The sequence below is a fragment of the Trachemys scripta genome, chromosome 6 (assembly GCF_013100865.1).
Source record: "Trachemys scripta elegans isolate TJP31775 chromosome 6, CAS_Tse_1.0, whole genome shotgun sequence".
NCBI classification, from domain to species: domain Eukaryota; kingdom Metazoa; phylum Chordata; order Testudines; family Emydidae; genus Trachemys; species Trachemys scripta.
The window spans coordinates 83,399,541-83,416,170 of NC_048303.1; the positions used below are offsets into that span (position 1 = coordinate 83,399,541).

General features: G+C 38.1%; 1 protein-coding gene across 1 annotated transcript in view; it reads right to left on the reverse strand.

The window, feature by feature from the left end:
- Positions 1-16,630, reverse strand: part of LRRC2 (leucine rich repeat containing 2) — a 78,596-nt gene that overhangs the window by 2,480 nt on the left and 59,486 nt on the right. The window contains exons 6-8 of the mRNA XM_034774715.1: positions 5,652-5,797; positions 2,305-2,460; positions 744-880 (exon numbers count right to left, since the gene is read on the reverse strand). Of these exons, the coding sequence (XP_034630606.1) occupies positions 744-880; positions 2,305-2,460; positions 5,652-5,797 (439 nt within the window). The remainder of the gene's footprint in view (positions 1-743; positions 881-2,304; positions 2,461-5,651; positions 5,798-16,630) is intronic.

Consider the following 16,630-nt stretch of genomic DNA (forward strand, 5'->3'; position numbering starts at 1 on the left):
AGCTCCCAGGCCAGGCGACCACTGGCCTGCATGTCCCGATTTTCCCGGACATGTCCGGCTTTTTGGGATTTCCCCCCGGACGGGGACTTGGAGCCCAAAAAGCCGGACATGTCCGGGAAAATCCGGACGTATGGTAACCCTATTCCAGATGCCCAGCTCTGAAGGTAGCGCTGCTGCCAGCAGCAGCACAGAAGTAAATGTAGCAGTACTGCAACCCCTGCTCTACAATAACCTTGCGACCCCCACACAACTCCTTTATGAGTCAGGACCCCTACAATTACAACACTGTGAAATTTCAAATTTAAGTAGCTGAAATCATGAAATTTACGATTTTTAAAATCCTATCACCAAAATGGACCATGAATTTGGTAGGGCCCTAACCATAACGAATTTTGACCCCTCCACAAAGTTTGTATATGTTTGTTCAGATCCAGGGCTCAGATTCTGGCATCTCTCATCAAAACATATCTGAAAGCTCATCTTATTTTGAAAAAAAGACAAAGAACTTTCACCCTCCTCCAATAGCATATAGAACTTTTACAGCTTTTAAAATTGCTTGTTTCATGTGCTCTTACATACGATTGTGCTCTTACACTTGTCTTCACTTTTTATAAAGATTCAGGATATTGTTGATCTCTCTGTATAACCCAAGCATATTATTTTGATGTGGCCAGGAAATCTTTATGAAATCTACATTTATATCAGAAATAATGGGAGATGTACTAAAAATTTAGTGCATATACCTCTTTCTTTTATGTCTGCAATGTAGGCTTTCATAAATGCTTTCTCAAATTGCTCTCGATCACGTTCACTTTCTACAATGTCTTCAGTATTGTGATACAAGAATGTTTCAAGAGGATTATCCTTAAGGCTTATAAATCTGTAGAAAAAGAAATATTAACATGAAAGGATAACTTCTTAACAGGAACAGCCAAATGTAGTTTGCTATATGTCAAATATTGATTATATTAAAAATAAATCCCTCTTCTGAAATTACAAACAGTTTGAATTGATTAGCTCTATGAATTACATTTACTAACTTGTCTTGTTTGGATGTATCCCACACATAGTCCATGCATGTGACCAACAGGCCTGTCAGTTTTATAAGCCAGTCAACATTACTTAAAAGTGGCAACTCGCAGGCAGAGGGGGAGTTGTGAAGAATCACTATGCTTAAGTAATTGAACAAAAGTGTTTTATGGTCTTTCTATTATGGAGCAAGTAAATATTTTAGGTAGCACTGTCTTACACTCTGTTCTCCCTAATACAATTCAGTACGTCCATACTGCAATATTTTTTTCTGTAGGAACAGAGTTTTAGCATTTTGGGGCATCTGTACATATCACACTTCACAACATCTGACCAGCTGTACCATAATTCTACAGCAACTCCTGATCAGAACAAAAAACTTCAACATAGACCCCATCCTATCCAGGTTTCACAGCATTCCAGGATTTAGTCAGAATTCCTTAGTTGATGATGCACACCTTTGGGAGTTACAGTTACTTCCCAACATCCATTACAACAGAGAAGTTCAATCTGCATTCCCTTTTTGTCATGTTTGTAAATATACTAAACCAATACTTTGAAAATGAAAATCACATGGTTGCACAAACTGCTCAGTAATTCCATGCACAAAGTATGTGTACATCATTCTGAAAATTATGGGAACATCTCTTTAAAGCAACAAAAAGAAATTAATCAGTGAAATTTCAACTATCAAAAAGAAAAAATATCACTCCAATTAATCATATGGCATAGTAACACTACCAGGAACTGCTCTGTCATATTCAAATGACTTCAGGTCCTAAATCCTGAGTGTCAAATCAAGACATGGGATTATCATAGTTACAAATGGGAAAGATTTATGAGTCCATCAATCTGCATCTATAGGATATAGTCTCTAAACCAAGAATATATTATTATTATTATTAAACATTATTAAACTGACACAAACACTGAATGTTGAGAGGCAATAAAGTCTCAGTAAAAGTACAAAAGCACTCCTTGGTAGCAGGTGAAATATCAGGAACCCTGAGATATACTTGTATAATTCACCACTGGACTTAAGTGATTTCATTGCCCTTAAAGAGTGGTTCTCATGTAAATGAGGTCAGAATTTTGCCCCAGGTTTGGTGGAAGTTGCACAGGTAACAACATACCCAGTCCAGCAAGCATGAATGCAGAATCCAATAAAAAGAAAGGAAAAGAGAATTGTAAAACTGTTTTTGAGGACCATTACTGCACTGGGTCACTTACCTTTCTACTTTTGAGCATATTCATTTCTCCCTAACTATAACTTACTTTAAACCTGTGGGTGATTCACAAACGTCTGTGGGTATCTCGACCAGATCATCACCACTAACCACCAGCAAGCTGAGTTTTGGCATATTGAGCAAAGCTCGTGGAAGATAAGTCAACTTGTTTTTCTGCAGGAGAAATGTCTGCAGTTCATTGAGCCTAAGGAAGCATAGCAGAGAAATGTGGCTTAAAAATACAATATATTTTAAAGATCTTTTATTATATATGTGTATCTATTCAAACACCAACTGTTAATTTCTTCCTCTGGGAAAGAAGTATGAAAATATTCACATGAACCATATGCTTTTCCTTATGCTGTTTTGTATTTTCACAGAACACTCCAATGACTTCAATGGGAAGTTTCATACATGGTTTGACAATATAGATGCTAATAATACACCCGTGAGAAGAACTAAAAGTTGTGAAATCAGAAGCTAGAGCAGCAGTGTGCACTTTCGTGGTGCAGTGAAGGTGTGTGCACATGGTGCCATGCCACACAACGTGATGCAAAGTTCTCATGTACCTCGTTCTGTCAGAAAGTCATCAAAATATAGGTGGGAACAAAAATATATATGGGGACTACTTGTAAGAATCATGTGACCAGGATTTGGTCTTTATTTTGTTTCCCAAAATATAGGTGGGAACAAAATATATATGGGAACTCTTACAAGTACGACTGAAATCAATATAAAGGACCTAATATTGTGGTTTAGGAAGTAGGCTCTTTTCATTTGTTTTGTGTCCCCTTATCCTTTCTTCACACAATAGTAATTTGGGGCTGAACATTTGGTCTTGAGAGTGAATGTGGGGGCCAGAACTATAAAACCTGAGGTACTATTGTTTTTCTCATTAACCCTGTATAGGTGCTGGTTCTACTTCTAGAATAGTGATGCAGCTGTATTGCATGAGAGACATTTCCTTTGAGTTCTAGAAGGTGCGGCAAGTGATGCTTCAGCACATTAGACAGTGTTGCCAACTCTCATGATTTCTATTGTGAACCTCATGATATTTGGTGTTTCTCTTATATAAAGAGTAAAAGTTTCTAGTCCTCATCCTTGCAGGGAAAAGATTGAAGCAAGAGCACTCTAAAATCTCAGAAACCAGAAGGTTAATAAAAAGAACCAAAAATGTACATATTTAAATATTCATTATTTTTAATCCAATCTTTTGATCTGGAGGGGCCTAGCTGAGAGTTTTAATATTTGGAGTTAGCAATGCTAGGTTATCAGCTGGATGAAATTTTGTAATGAGTTGGGTTAAAACCCCATTGATGTTGATAGGCGTGAACTCACCCTTCATTTATCATAACTGTAAACATATGTCCCATCTGAGACCAAAGGTGTGTATGAACTCACGCAGGAGCTTATGGGCTGAGTATTGCTTTGGGTAGGGAGGGGTGTATGACAAACAGATACTGAGGTCACAGGCAAGAACAGAGAGAAAGAAGCAAAGGAAACGAAGCAAGAAAGCCAAGCAGTAGCACATGAGCCCAGTGTGACCCTGGAAAAAGCAAGAGAGAGAGTGAAACCAGATATTATAGGGATAACAGAAACATAGTGGAATAGTAGTCATGGCTAGATTATAGATATTGAAGGGTATTTGCTGTTCAGGAAAGAAAAAAAAGGGTAAAAATAGTAGAGTAGCATTGTATATTAATGATGAGGTATACTGTAAAGAAATTAGAAGTGATGGAATGGATAAAATGGAATCTATTTGGTTGAAAATCACTTTGGGGAAGAAAGCTAACTAATACTCCACTGGGATAGTGGATGGGGTATGCTACAGCCCCCCAGGATCTGATCTGGCTATGGATAGAGACCTCTTTAATATTTTTAATGAAATAAATACTACTTGGAATTATGTGATTATGGGAGACTTTAATTTCTTCGATATCCATTGGAGGACAAGTGCTACTAATAATGGTAGGGCCCAGATATTCCTGGATGTGATAGCTGACAGATTTCTTCCATCAAAGTCACCGAACCAACAACAGGTGATACCATTTTATATTTAGTATTAATAAGTACCAAGAACCTCACAGAAGAATTGATTGTAGAGGACAATTTTGATTCAAGTGATCATGAGCTAATTCAGTTTAAACTAAATGGAAGGATAAAAATAGGTATGTAACTAGGATCCTTGATTTCAAAAGGGCAAACTTAAAAAACTTATGGGAGGTATAAAGGGAAGTGGACTGAACTGAAGAACAAAAGGATCTGAATGAGGAAGAGGCTTGTAATTCCTTTAAGTCAAAGTTGCATAAGCTATCTGGAGCCAGCATCCCAAGCAAGGGGGGAGGGAAATTGTAGGGAAGGGTTGCAGACCGAACTAGATGAACAGGTTATTAAGAGAAAGCGGAAATCCTAAAAGGAATGGAAGGATGGTATGGATCAACAAGGAATGCTACCTCTTGGAGGTCAGAAGATGTAGGGGGTGGAAGTGAGAACTGCCAAAAGCAAAGCAGAGTTGCACCTTGCAAAAGGAAATTAAAACTGATTAGACCCAAGGTTCTTTAGCCATATAAATAAAAAGAAAACAAAAAAAGAAAAAGTGGGACTGCTAAACTCTGAGGATGGGGTGGAGATCAAAGATAATATAGGCAAGGCTCAACGCCTAAATGAATATTTTCCCTCAGCTTTTAATAAGGGTAATGAGGGGCTTTGGGGTACTGCGAGGGTGGCTAATGAAAATGAGGATATGGAAGTAGAAAATACCACATGGGAGGTGGAAGTCAAACTCAAACAGCTTACTGGCCAAATTGGGGAGCCAAATAATCTCCATCCAAGAATATTACAGGAACTGGGACATGAAATTTCAAGCCCAATAGCAAGGATTTGTAATGATTTTGTTGGGAGGAGGGTGGAAATTTAAAATTCATAGATTAGTTTGCTTACCTACTGATGTTTACCAGGCTCTATAGCCACATTAAGCATGCTTTGGCTTGACCTTTCTCCCCACCTCATATTCCTTTCTGTGTAGCTGCACAGTTGCTGCCCCTTCAGTTACAAGTTTGCTGCTTCTATCTCCACACAGAACATTATGTTGCTCAGGAATAAGACAGGAAGAGCAACTAGCTAACCACAAAACAGGGAACTGACTACACACCATGTGGTCAACACACTAGAAAATTGAGGAAAATATATTTTGTTCTCCAATATCTTTCAGTAATGAAAATGGTAGGCTTGACTTGTAAAATACTAGATACATTTGCAGGTGGAAATGGAGTTTTCCAGTGATGGTGTCCCTTTCAAACAATAATTGGTAAATTAAAATTTGCTGGTTACTGTCATGTTACATTCTAAACAAAATTTTCTAGTTCATGAGCCTATTTATGAAATGTAAGGAACTACCTGTCTATATCTTGTGGGAGATCTTTCAGTTTGTTGTTGCTAATATCCAGCCAGTGCAAACTTGACATCCGGAGTATACAAATTGGAATAGTGGGGAACTTGTTTGCTGACACATCCACAAATGTGACTTGTTTCAAGTTACTTAGCTGGAAAGAAACAATGAAGCATTTTAGGTACATTCTACAGAATATTTTATGAGCAAATCGTTACACTCTTCAAATAAATATTATTGCTTCTCCAGATCACTGTGAGTACTGAGGATTGCATAATGTTTCTGATTTGTACTCGGCTTTATGCCACACACATCACAGCCATCATTGTTCAGGTAGAGGGATACCAGACGTAACTCCCTCCAGAACTTTTCAACACCTCTAAATTCACCACAGAGACCTCTCAAATGATATGAAGTATTATTTTCCCTTTTAAAAAGCCTGGAGTCTGGAAAAACAGCAACTGGGACAAAGTATTGATCCTGATCTTTCCCCAAAATGGTACAGAAAACTAACAACCAGTAAATAAAACTGTTTTGATAACTAATAGACTTAGTTATTACATACTATATATATATACTAAAAAGTCATTTTTAAAAACATCATGGAGGTTTTATCAATATATCATCTATTTACTTTAAATAGACTTCTTTGACTATAAACTCATGTAATGCATTGAAAATGTTTAGCTAAAAGACCACTTGAGAATTGCAACTTTATCAGTTCACGTCAGCCTAGAATACAATCCAATATTTTATTAACTAAAGCTGTTTAAAAATACATTTTGTGTCCCAAACTAAATATATATATAAAAAATGCACTAAATCCTTTTATTTGAAGACCTGTCAAAGGAATTACATTTTTAAATAATAAACTGCTAGTGTATCCAAGGTTAACTACAAATGTAAAGTCGACCAGTTTAAGAATTAAATGTGTTAAATGAAGGGCTCTGTGTTCTAAATCAATTATTTATAGTAGGGCTATCAATTAATCGCAGTAAGTAAACTCACACAACTAACTCAAAAAAATTAATTGCGATTAAAAAAATTAATTGTGATTAATCGCAGTTTTAAATCACACTGTTAAACAATAGAATACCAATTGAAATTTATTAAATTTTTTGGATGTTTCTTTACATTTTCAATTATATTGATTTCAATTACAACACAGAATACAAAGTGTACAGTGCTCACTTTATAATATTTTTATTACAAATATTTGCACTGTAAAATGATAAACAAAAGAAATAGAATTTTTCAATTCACCTCATACAAATACTGTAGTGCAATCTCTTTGTCGTGAAAGTGCAACTTACAAATGTAGATTTTTTTGTTACATAACTGAACTCAAAAACAAAACAATGCAAAACTTTAGAGCCTACAAGTCCACTCAGTCCTACTTCTTGTTCAGCCAATCATTAAGACAAACAAGTTTGTTTACATTTACAGGAGATAATGTTGCCCACTTCTTATTTACAATGTCACCAGAAAGTGAGCAAAGGAGTTCGCATGGGACTTTTGTAGCCGACATTGCAAGGTATTTACATGCCAGATAGGCTAAACATTCGTATGCCCCTTCATGCTTCAGCCACCATTCCAGAGGACATGCTTCCATGCTGATGATGCTCATTTAAAAAATATTGCGTTAATTATATTTGTGACTGAACTCCTTGGGGGGGGGGGATTGTACGTCTCCGGCTCTGTTTTACTCGCATTCTGCCATATATTTCATGTTATAGCAGTCAGGGATGATGATCCAGCACATGTTGTTCATTTTAAAAACACTTTCACTACAAATTTGACAAAATGCAAAGAAGGTACCAATGTGAGATTTCTAAAGATAGCTACAGCACTCGACCCAAGGTTTAAGAATCTGAAGTGCCTTCCAAAATCTGAGAGGGATGAGGTGTGGAGCATGCTTTCAGAAGCCTTAAAAGATGCGGAAACTACAGAACCGGAACCACCAAAAAAGAAAATCAATCTTCTGCTGGTGGCATCTGACTCAAATGATGAAAATGAACATGCGTCGGTCTGCACTGCTTTGGGTTGTTATCATCAGCATGGACGCATGTCTTCTGAAATGGTGGTTGAAGCATGAAGGGACATAGGAATCTTTAGCGCATCTGGCATTTAAACATCTTGTGATGCCAGCTACAACAGTGCATAGGCGCCGACTCCGTGGGTACTCCGGGGCTGGAGCACCCACGGAAAAAAATTGGTGGGTGCTCAGCACCCATCGGCAGCTCCTCGTGGCCCTGCCCCCCTGCTCCAGCTCACCTCCACCTCCTTCGTGAGCATGCCACCACGTCCTGCTTCTCCCCCCCTCCCTCCCAGGGCTTTTGCCACAAAACAGCTGATTCGCGGGGCAAGGAAGGAAGGGGGAGGAGGGGGAACACGGCGCGCTGGGGGAAGAGGCGGGGCCGGGCTGGGGATTTGGGGAAGAGATCCAATAGGGGCAGGGAGGGGGCGGAGTTAGGACAGGGACTTTGGGGATGGGGTTGGAATGGGGGCGGGGATGGGGTGGAGTCGGCAGGGCAGGAGCGGAGAAAGGGGTGGGGAGCGTGGGCAACAGTGCCATGCGAATGCCTGTTCTCACTTTCAGGTTACACTGTAAACAAGAAGCGGGCAGCATTATCTCCTGAAAATTTAAACAAACTTGTTTGTCTAAGCGATTGGCTGAACAAGAAATAGGACTGAGTGAACTTGTAGGCGCTAAAGTTTTATGTTGTTTTATTTTTGAATGCAGGTTTTTTTGTACATAATTCTACATTTGTAAGTTCAACTTTCATGATAAAGAGATTGCACTACAGTACTTGTATTAGGTGAATTGAAAAATACTATATCTTGTGTTTTTTACAGTGAAAATATTTGTAATCAAAAATAAATATTAAATGAGCACTGTACACTTTATATTTTGTGTTGTAATTGAAATCAATATATTTGAAAATGTAGAAAACATCCAAAAATATTTAAATTATATGTTGTGATGGGTTGGATCACAGAAACCCCCTTGGGAGCTGCCACCTGATGTGCAAAGACTACCTCTGCTCCTGTTTTCCCTGCCAGCTCAGGACTCCAGCACCCTGTCTTGTTGAGCCACACAGTCCCGTCTGCTCGAACACAGACCCAGGGTCTGAATCACTTGCCCCAAAGCTGCAAGTTTACCTGAAAACAGCTCACAGAAGTGTGCTTGTCTTTAGCATTCAGATGTCCAACTCCCAATGGGGTCTAAACCCAAATAAATCCGTTTTACCCTGCATAAAGCTTATGCAGGGCAAACTCATAAATTGTATGCCCTCTATAACACTGATAGAGAGATATGCACAGTTGTTTGCTCCCCCAGGTATTAATACATACTCTGAGTAAATTACTAAATAAAGAGTGATTTTATTAAATACAGACAGTAGGATTTAAGTGGTTCCAAGTAGTAACAGACAGAACAAAGTAGTCACCAATCAAAATAAAATAAAATGCGCAAATCTATGTCTAATCAAACTGAATACAGATAATCTCACCCTCAGAGATGCTTCAGTAAGTTTTTTCTCAGGCAGTACACCTTCCAGGCCTGGGCACAATTCTTTCCCCTGGGACAGCTCTTGTTCCAACTCAGGTGATAGCTAGGGGATTCTTCATGATGGCTCCTCTCCCCCTTTGTTCTCTTCCACCCCTTTATATATCTTTTGCATAAGGCAGGAACCCTTTGTCTCTCTGGGTTTCCTCCACACACACACCCCCCCACACACACACACCCCCACACACACTGGAAAAGCACCAGGTTAAAGATGGATTCCAGTTCAGGTGACATGATCACATGTCACTGCAAGACTTCATTGCCCACTTGCCAGCACACACATATACAGGAAGACTAACAGGTAAACACAGCCATCTGCAGACAATGGTCCTGGTTAATGGAAGTCATCAAGATTCCAAACCATCATTAATGGCCCACACTTTACATAATTACAATAGGCCCTCAGAGTTATGTTTTATATTTCTAGTTTTAGATACAAAAGTGGTACATTTCTACAAATAGGATGATCACACTCAGTAGATTATGAGCTTTGTAATGATACCTTACAAGAGACCTTTTGCACGAAGCATATCCAGTTGCATTATATTCACTTATTATCAAATCTTTATAAAACTATACCAGTTACATTATATTCACTTATTATCATGTTTTTATAAAACCATATAGACTGCACAACATCACAATTGTTTTCTATTATTGTTTAACAGTGCAATTAATCACAATTAGTTTTTTAATCGCTTGACAGCCCTAATTTACAGTACTAGTGTTCATGAAACTATGCAGACATCTTAAGTGACTGTCAAAGCAGATAACAAAAAAAGAAGTATTTTAAGAGTGGAAATTAACTTCAAAGCATGTATATGAGATGATAACCTACTCCAGTCCTGAAGTGAGATGTGCATAGGACTTCACCTATACTTGAACTAAGGCATTTTAGAATGCAGGGGAAATTTGCTAAACAAACAGTATAAACAAGTGAAAGTATGATTTTTAAAATTATTTCATTTGTAATAATGCAGGGTGTTATTAGTGACATAGGTAAGGGAAATTTGTTTTTCAGGATGAGATCTTGGCTCTACTGAAGTGAATGGCAAAATTTTTATTAATTTAAATGGAGGCAGAACTTCACCCTTAATATTTAACTTCACACTGCTCCTTTAAAATGTTCATATTCCCAGTGTGATGCTGTGTCAAAGCTCTAGCTTCCTTTCAGATACAACCTGATATTGCTGCCAGCTTTCCAAAAACAGGCTTTAGAACTTGAGGAAACCTATTCAAAGAGCTTTATTGAAGACTATTGGATTACATAGGATACTATTAAATTCAGCCTTCAGAATCAAGATAGAGGCGCAGAATCAAGATAAAGGCACAGAGGCTCTCAAAGTCAAGATACAAGTTAAAAATCTGCCTGCTCCCACTTTAAAGCTGCTTTCAGGAAGCATCAAAGTGGAAACCCTTCACAAGTGAGTTAAAGCTTCCAGGAAAACATTTTAAAGAGTGATGTGTAGGGTGACCAGATGTCCCGATTTTATAGGGACAGTCCTGATATTTGGGGCTTTTTCTTATATAGGCGTCTATTACCCCCCACCCTCTGTCCCGGTTTTTCACACTTGCTGTCTGGTCACCCTAGTGATGTGTCTCATTTCCAAACCGCGTCTCATTTCATTTTCCAAAAGCAAAATTGCCACGCACGCAGTTCAAGTTTCTCTCAACTCAAAAAAATTAAATTGTTAAAAGTGTGTCTCTGGTTCTGACATAGAAAGCATAAATGGATCTGACACAGAATCTAGCAAGGACAGGGTTAAAACAGAGCCCCAAACAACCAGATGCCCATGCAAAGGTTGCAAACTCTCCTCAAGTAACAAGATCCCTGGTCTCTCACTTCCAACAGGACCTACCTGACATCACCCCTTTCACAAGCTGCCAAACACTTCAGTTTTCCCAGACAACTGCCACACTGCAACAGTTCTGTAATGTTAATACTACATTCCACGGCAAACAGAAATTTCTGCCCAGCGTAAATCGGAAAACATATAAAAACAAAGTGTTTTACTGAATTACATGTTAAAAGGAGCATCAATACTGCATGACTGCATGTTATAAGAATAGCTATTTTTCCATTTATTATATGCTAGTGACAAGTTATCTTTTTAATATTTAATTTTGTATTTCTTCAGAGTTTATAATCCCACAAAAATGAATTTGCCACAGAAATACGATTGTCTGGATACAACACTTTGGTTTGGCATGCCACACAATATATGGGGCTCTAGTTATATTGTGTAGGCTACAAGCCCTCATTGCGCTTTCTTTTAGGGAAATAGTTAACAAAATCTATCTGGTTTCTACACCGTGTTCCAGCAAAATGGAGTTTTGATTTAATCTGTCACTGAAATGCTACCAACAAACCCCTGGGGAATATGACACACTGGAAATTATGGCAGCTACATATTATATTTACTAAAGAAAATCCTATATATATTTATTTCCTTTTGAAAGACTAATGGATTTTTGCACCTCCTATAACATTTCATTTATAAACAAGCCTGCCAACCTTATCATTTTTACTTAAGCGGTTTATTTTTGCTATTTAACTTGGTTATCTGACTTTGAATCAATCAGAATATAGGCTTTATGCAAGCTCCATTTTAAACACTAGCTACATTTGACAGTCTAACTACCTGGCCACAGTTATTGCGGTCCTTTCTGTTAATCATAATTGTCATCTTTATTTGACAAACTACCCATATTGCTTCTTATCTTAATAATTTTGCTTTTAAAGAAAATAGTTGTTACAGCATTCCAGAGCTCCACTGCTTTTCTTTTCTCTGACAGTTAAAGTTTCAGTTGAGAGAAAAGGACACTATGTCCCTGAGTTGAATGAGTTGTTTGATTAATGGGTGTGTTTTTATTTCTGCTTTATTTTTGTCATTGAAAGGGATTTACTGATAAGGTCTGTTGCTTGTGGTTTTAGTATGAGCTGCCCATTGCAAGGCGTCAGCAAATGCAAAGATCTGAAATTATGTTAATACCTAGCCAAAAAAAACCAACAACACTAAATTAAATATAAATATTCTGTGGCAGAAACAATCTGACTAAAACCAACATAAGCCAGGAAATACAGAGAATTAGCACAGCTACGCTCAACTGCTTTCAGTTCTGTCTAAACAATTGGTGACCTAACACACGAGGAGCCCAATTTTGCAAGAAAATCCTGGCCCCATTGAAGTCAACATGAGTTTGGCATCATTGATTTTAATGAGGCCATGATGTCACCCAACCTCTCCTGCCAGGTTTGGATGGCACTCAACACCTTGCAGGAGGCACTCAGTAACTTCCAGGACTGGGACACATCTGTGCTGCAATATGGATGACAAGAGAACTACTCAGGAATTCTTTAGCTTTAACTCTTAGCTAACTAGCTCTTGTCAATTTAAACCACACCCTTAACATTTATTTCGTATGTATTTTTAAAAAATAATAATTATTATTACCATCAAGGTTTTTTGCAGAAGAGTACAGCAGTTAGCAGGGAGTTGGTAACAAGAAGTATACCCTACTCTCCACCAGAGACAGGATGCTAGATGAAACTGCGGCAAAACCATTCCTAGGGTTAGAGCCTGTGATTTCATCAACCCAGGATCTTGACAGTAACATAAAGAAACTCACCCCAAAGTCTTAACATGGGGCAGGTTCCTAACTAGATGACAGAATTCTGGTAATTGAAGAATGTTAAATTGGTCCCAAAAGAAGATTTTCAGAGGCATTGGACACCCTTATCTTGTACCACTGGAGTCAGTCAGAGCAGCACCTCTTAAAATCAGGCCACATTTATTTTGATGCCTAATTCTGGATTTAGGAGTTTAACTTTAGGCACCCAAGTTTTAAAATGTTGGCCCTATTTCCTTTCACCCTTTTATCTTTAAAAAATTACATATACTTAAAGAAAACAGTGATGAAGTAAAATGTCTCATGTGATTTGAGAAGCAAGCAAAAATGCCAACTATTTCAAAGAATGAATAAACTGGCTGCATATAAAATACTAATTATTACTGTAACATTGGGAAATGATCTAAGTAGAATGTAAAAGTGGCATCAGGACCACGTCGGGGGTAAGAAGAAAGACAACCATGTACTCATTGTTGTTATTATTTATTTGTATAGCTGTAGCACCTGGAGAACCCAGCCACACTGTGCTAGGTACTGTGCACATGCTGTATAATAAAATGATGGTCTCTGCTCCAGTGTTAGTTCTGTAGCTCTAGCAGGACCAATCCTTCTCCCATTGAGTATGTCTGCAGTGCAATCAGTGGTGTGACAACAGCATGTATAGACATACCCAAACTAGCTTTGATCTAACTAGCTTCAACAACAATAGCAGTGAAGTTGCAGCAGCATAGGTGGCAACACAGACTAGCCCTCAAGTACTCACTGTCCCAAGCAGGCTTGCACTGCTATTGCTACACAAGCTAGCTAGATCAGAGCTAGCACAGGTATGTCTACAAGTGCAGTAGTCATACCTCTGATCACAATGTAAACAAAGTCAATAGCAAAACTACCACTGACACTAAAGGCAGCAGGATTACTAGATTATGCAAGCAAAGAGACATGATGTGTGGAAGTGTTTTAACTGGTTTTATATTTTTCCTTTATTCCACTGACTCCTGTACTTTTGTTTCATCCCTTGATCAACATACATGATTGAAGAACTGCATAGTAATAACAAAAGCACTATGCTGCATAAAGACCTGATCCAGCAAGAAAAGCACACTCTTACATTTAAGCATGTAAATCCATTTCAGTCAATGGGACTACAAAGGTGCTTAAAATTAAGCATGTGCTTAAGTGCTTTGCTGGATTGGGGCCATATAAATGGCAAATATCCCAAAGGGTTACTTCCTGTTGATTGGAGTTATAAATTATAAATCTTCATATTGCTAGTACTCCAACCATATGTAATCCATATATCAATGCAATTTGCCAATACAAAATAGCTCTGTTTTCTAGATCTCCAAATCAGATAGCATAGGAACATGAGAGGGTGAAAATCTAGCCCCACTGACGTCAATAGCAAAACTCCCAGTTACTTACCTGGACCTAGAAAGTCACACCAAGGGCTTACTTTTCATATTCTTTAATTAAAAACACTAGTTAGAAGAGCCCTGTCAATAGTATTGCATATTATTTGACTCTCAGTAATGTTCTGATGGTAAATATCTTTTGATTTTCAAAGATCTCTTTTAAAATATATTCTGCTCCATCACCAATAAATGAAAAAAAATGTATGTCTACTTTTATAACAGAACAGGTACAAATACACCATTTTGTTATGCTCCCTCTACACACTGCAGCAGCAATTAATGGAGAAATACTATTAGAGTGACATAGACGTAATGATATAAACACACAAACAAAAACATTTTGGCATGACCAGGCACTATATCTACTAAAGTTGTCATTTTGTTTGTTAAAAATGGTCATATTCGTTTTAGATCTTACAGAAACACACAGTAAATCAATCAATATTTGCCAAAGGGAGAATGAAAAAAAAAATCAGTAGAGAAGTAAATTTTATTTTCAAGCAGCTAGAAAGAGTATTATAAACCAAGAAGATGACAAATGCATTAAGAACTGTAAAGCACTGGTTGACAGTTTTCTTTTAGGTTGGTAAACTAGTAATGACTCACTTTAGAAGATATACAGAGGACATTTAAAGAGACAGTATCAGTACAATAGAATGTTGTCATAGGATAATATTGGCGGATGCTAAAAAAAAATCAAGAAAAGATGAGATATAAATGTTAAGGCAAAGCTGAAAGGCACTGATCCTGTGCCTCAGTACTGTTACAGTTGCTGACTGATATACAGTAGATATATTTGGTCTGATGGATATTGGTGTGGTGCAGTGACAATGGCTGACTGTACCACTATGGAATTGTTGATTCTGATTAACTAAGAAACCAGGCTTTTGGGGCGCTTCCGCCAATCAGAGTTCAGCTGTTCTATAAAAGTAAAGGTCTTTGTTTTAAAGAATAAATTGTTTTTATTAATGAATCATAGTTTAAAACAAAACTTTTAGAGGTTAAATTCAGGAACAATCCCCCTATTTTTAGGAGCTGAGAACAGAGGAATAAAAATGGTCTTGTAGTTACAGAACAGGACTAGAAGTTAAAAGCTTTGGGTTCCATTCCTAAGTGTCAGACTTCCTTTGTCATACTGAGAATCAATCACTCTCGGCCTCAGTATTCTTATCTGTAGAAATGGTAGTGATAATACTTCCTCTATACCTCACCACGGCTTTGTCAACCTTAGTTCACTAGCCTTTGGGAGGTCCTTATCTACTATGTTGATGAGCACCACAGACATGTCTATAAATAATAATTAGGAAAGCAGGCAAAAGTACTCCCGCTCAGTCTTTGGTGGAAAAGCCTCCACAATTAGGCTTGGGCTTGCTGCTTCCTAAGGGCCCTTTAAACCAAAATCCCAAGATTCAATGGAGTCCCACCAGGCATAACCCTGTCCCACTCTTTAACAGATCAGGTGTAAAACTCAGCTGACCCTGTTCACATCAGTGGATGACCTTTTCAGTGCTGCCTGAAAGTCTATTATCAAATATGGCTCATTTTCTTAATATAGGTAGATCCACAGAATCTGTCTTTGGGTATGACACATTTCATGAGCCTACAACTGGGCACAATTTCAACAATTCACCTGGCAATTCAAAGTCTTGTCCCCTGCCAGGATTTCAGCAGTCTCCCTCCTTCACCCACGCAGAGTGCTCTCAGATTTGCACTTCCATTCCAGAGGTTTTCTTTTAAAACTTTTTATGCACAGATCCAATTATAGCTAGAATGGCCTTAGGGGGAGTAACTACTTTTACTGTGCTTTAATTAATTACCACCACCAGGCTAGCGTGGAATGTTTTCATCTCATCTATCCTGTTTATTATCCTGCATTATTCTTTTTCTCTCCACATAATTCTCAATATTTGTAACATGTAACAGGTTTCTTTATGTCCTGCCCCTGTATGCATGCACAAAAACTCTATAAAGCATGTACCACTAGGGGATTCAGAAAGAGGAGATGGAACTATGGCTCCACCCCTCTCTGCCCTGGCCTGGGGAACTAGCTGGCTGAAGAAGAGTGTGCACACTGCCCCCTCTCGACAGGTGGCACAGTGGTCATGAGGAGACACCCATAAGGCTGCCTAACAAGGACCTTCTTGTACACAAGGGAGCCGTCTCTCAGCACAAAGCCTCCAGCAGCTCCCACTGGATCACTCCCACTCTGCATCACCCTAACTTGGGGCTGTATCTTTAAAATACAAACATCCCACAGAATACATTGTATTATTAGAATTACATATTCATTTGTTACAAATGTCTGCTGATGGAAATACAATTGATGTAGATGCTAGAACATTTACTTCTTTAGATTAGTGATAAATAAATAATAAAT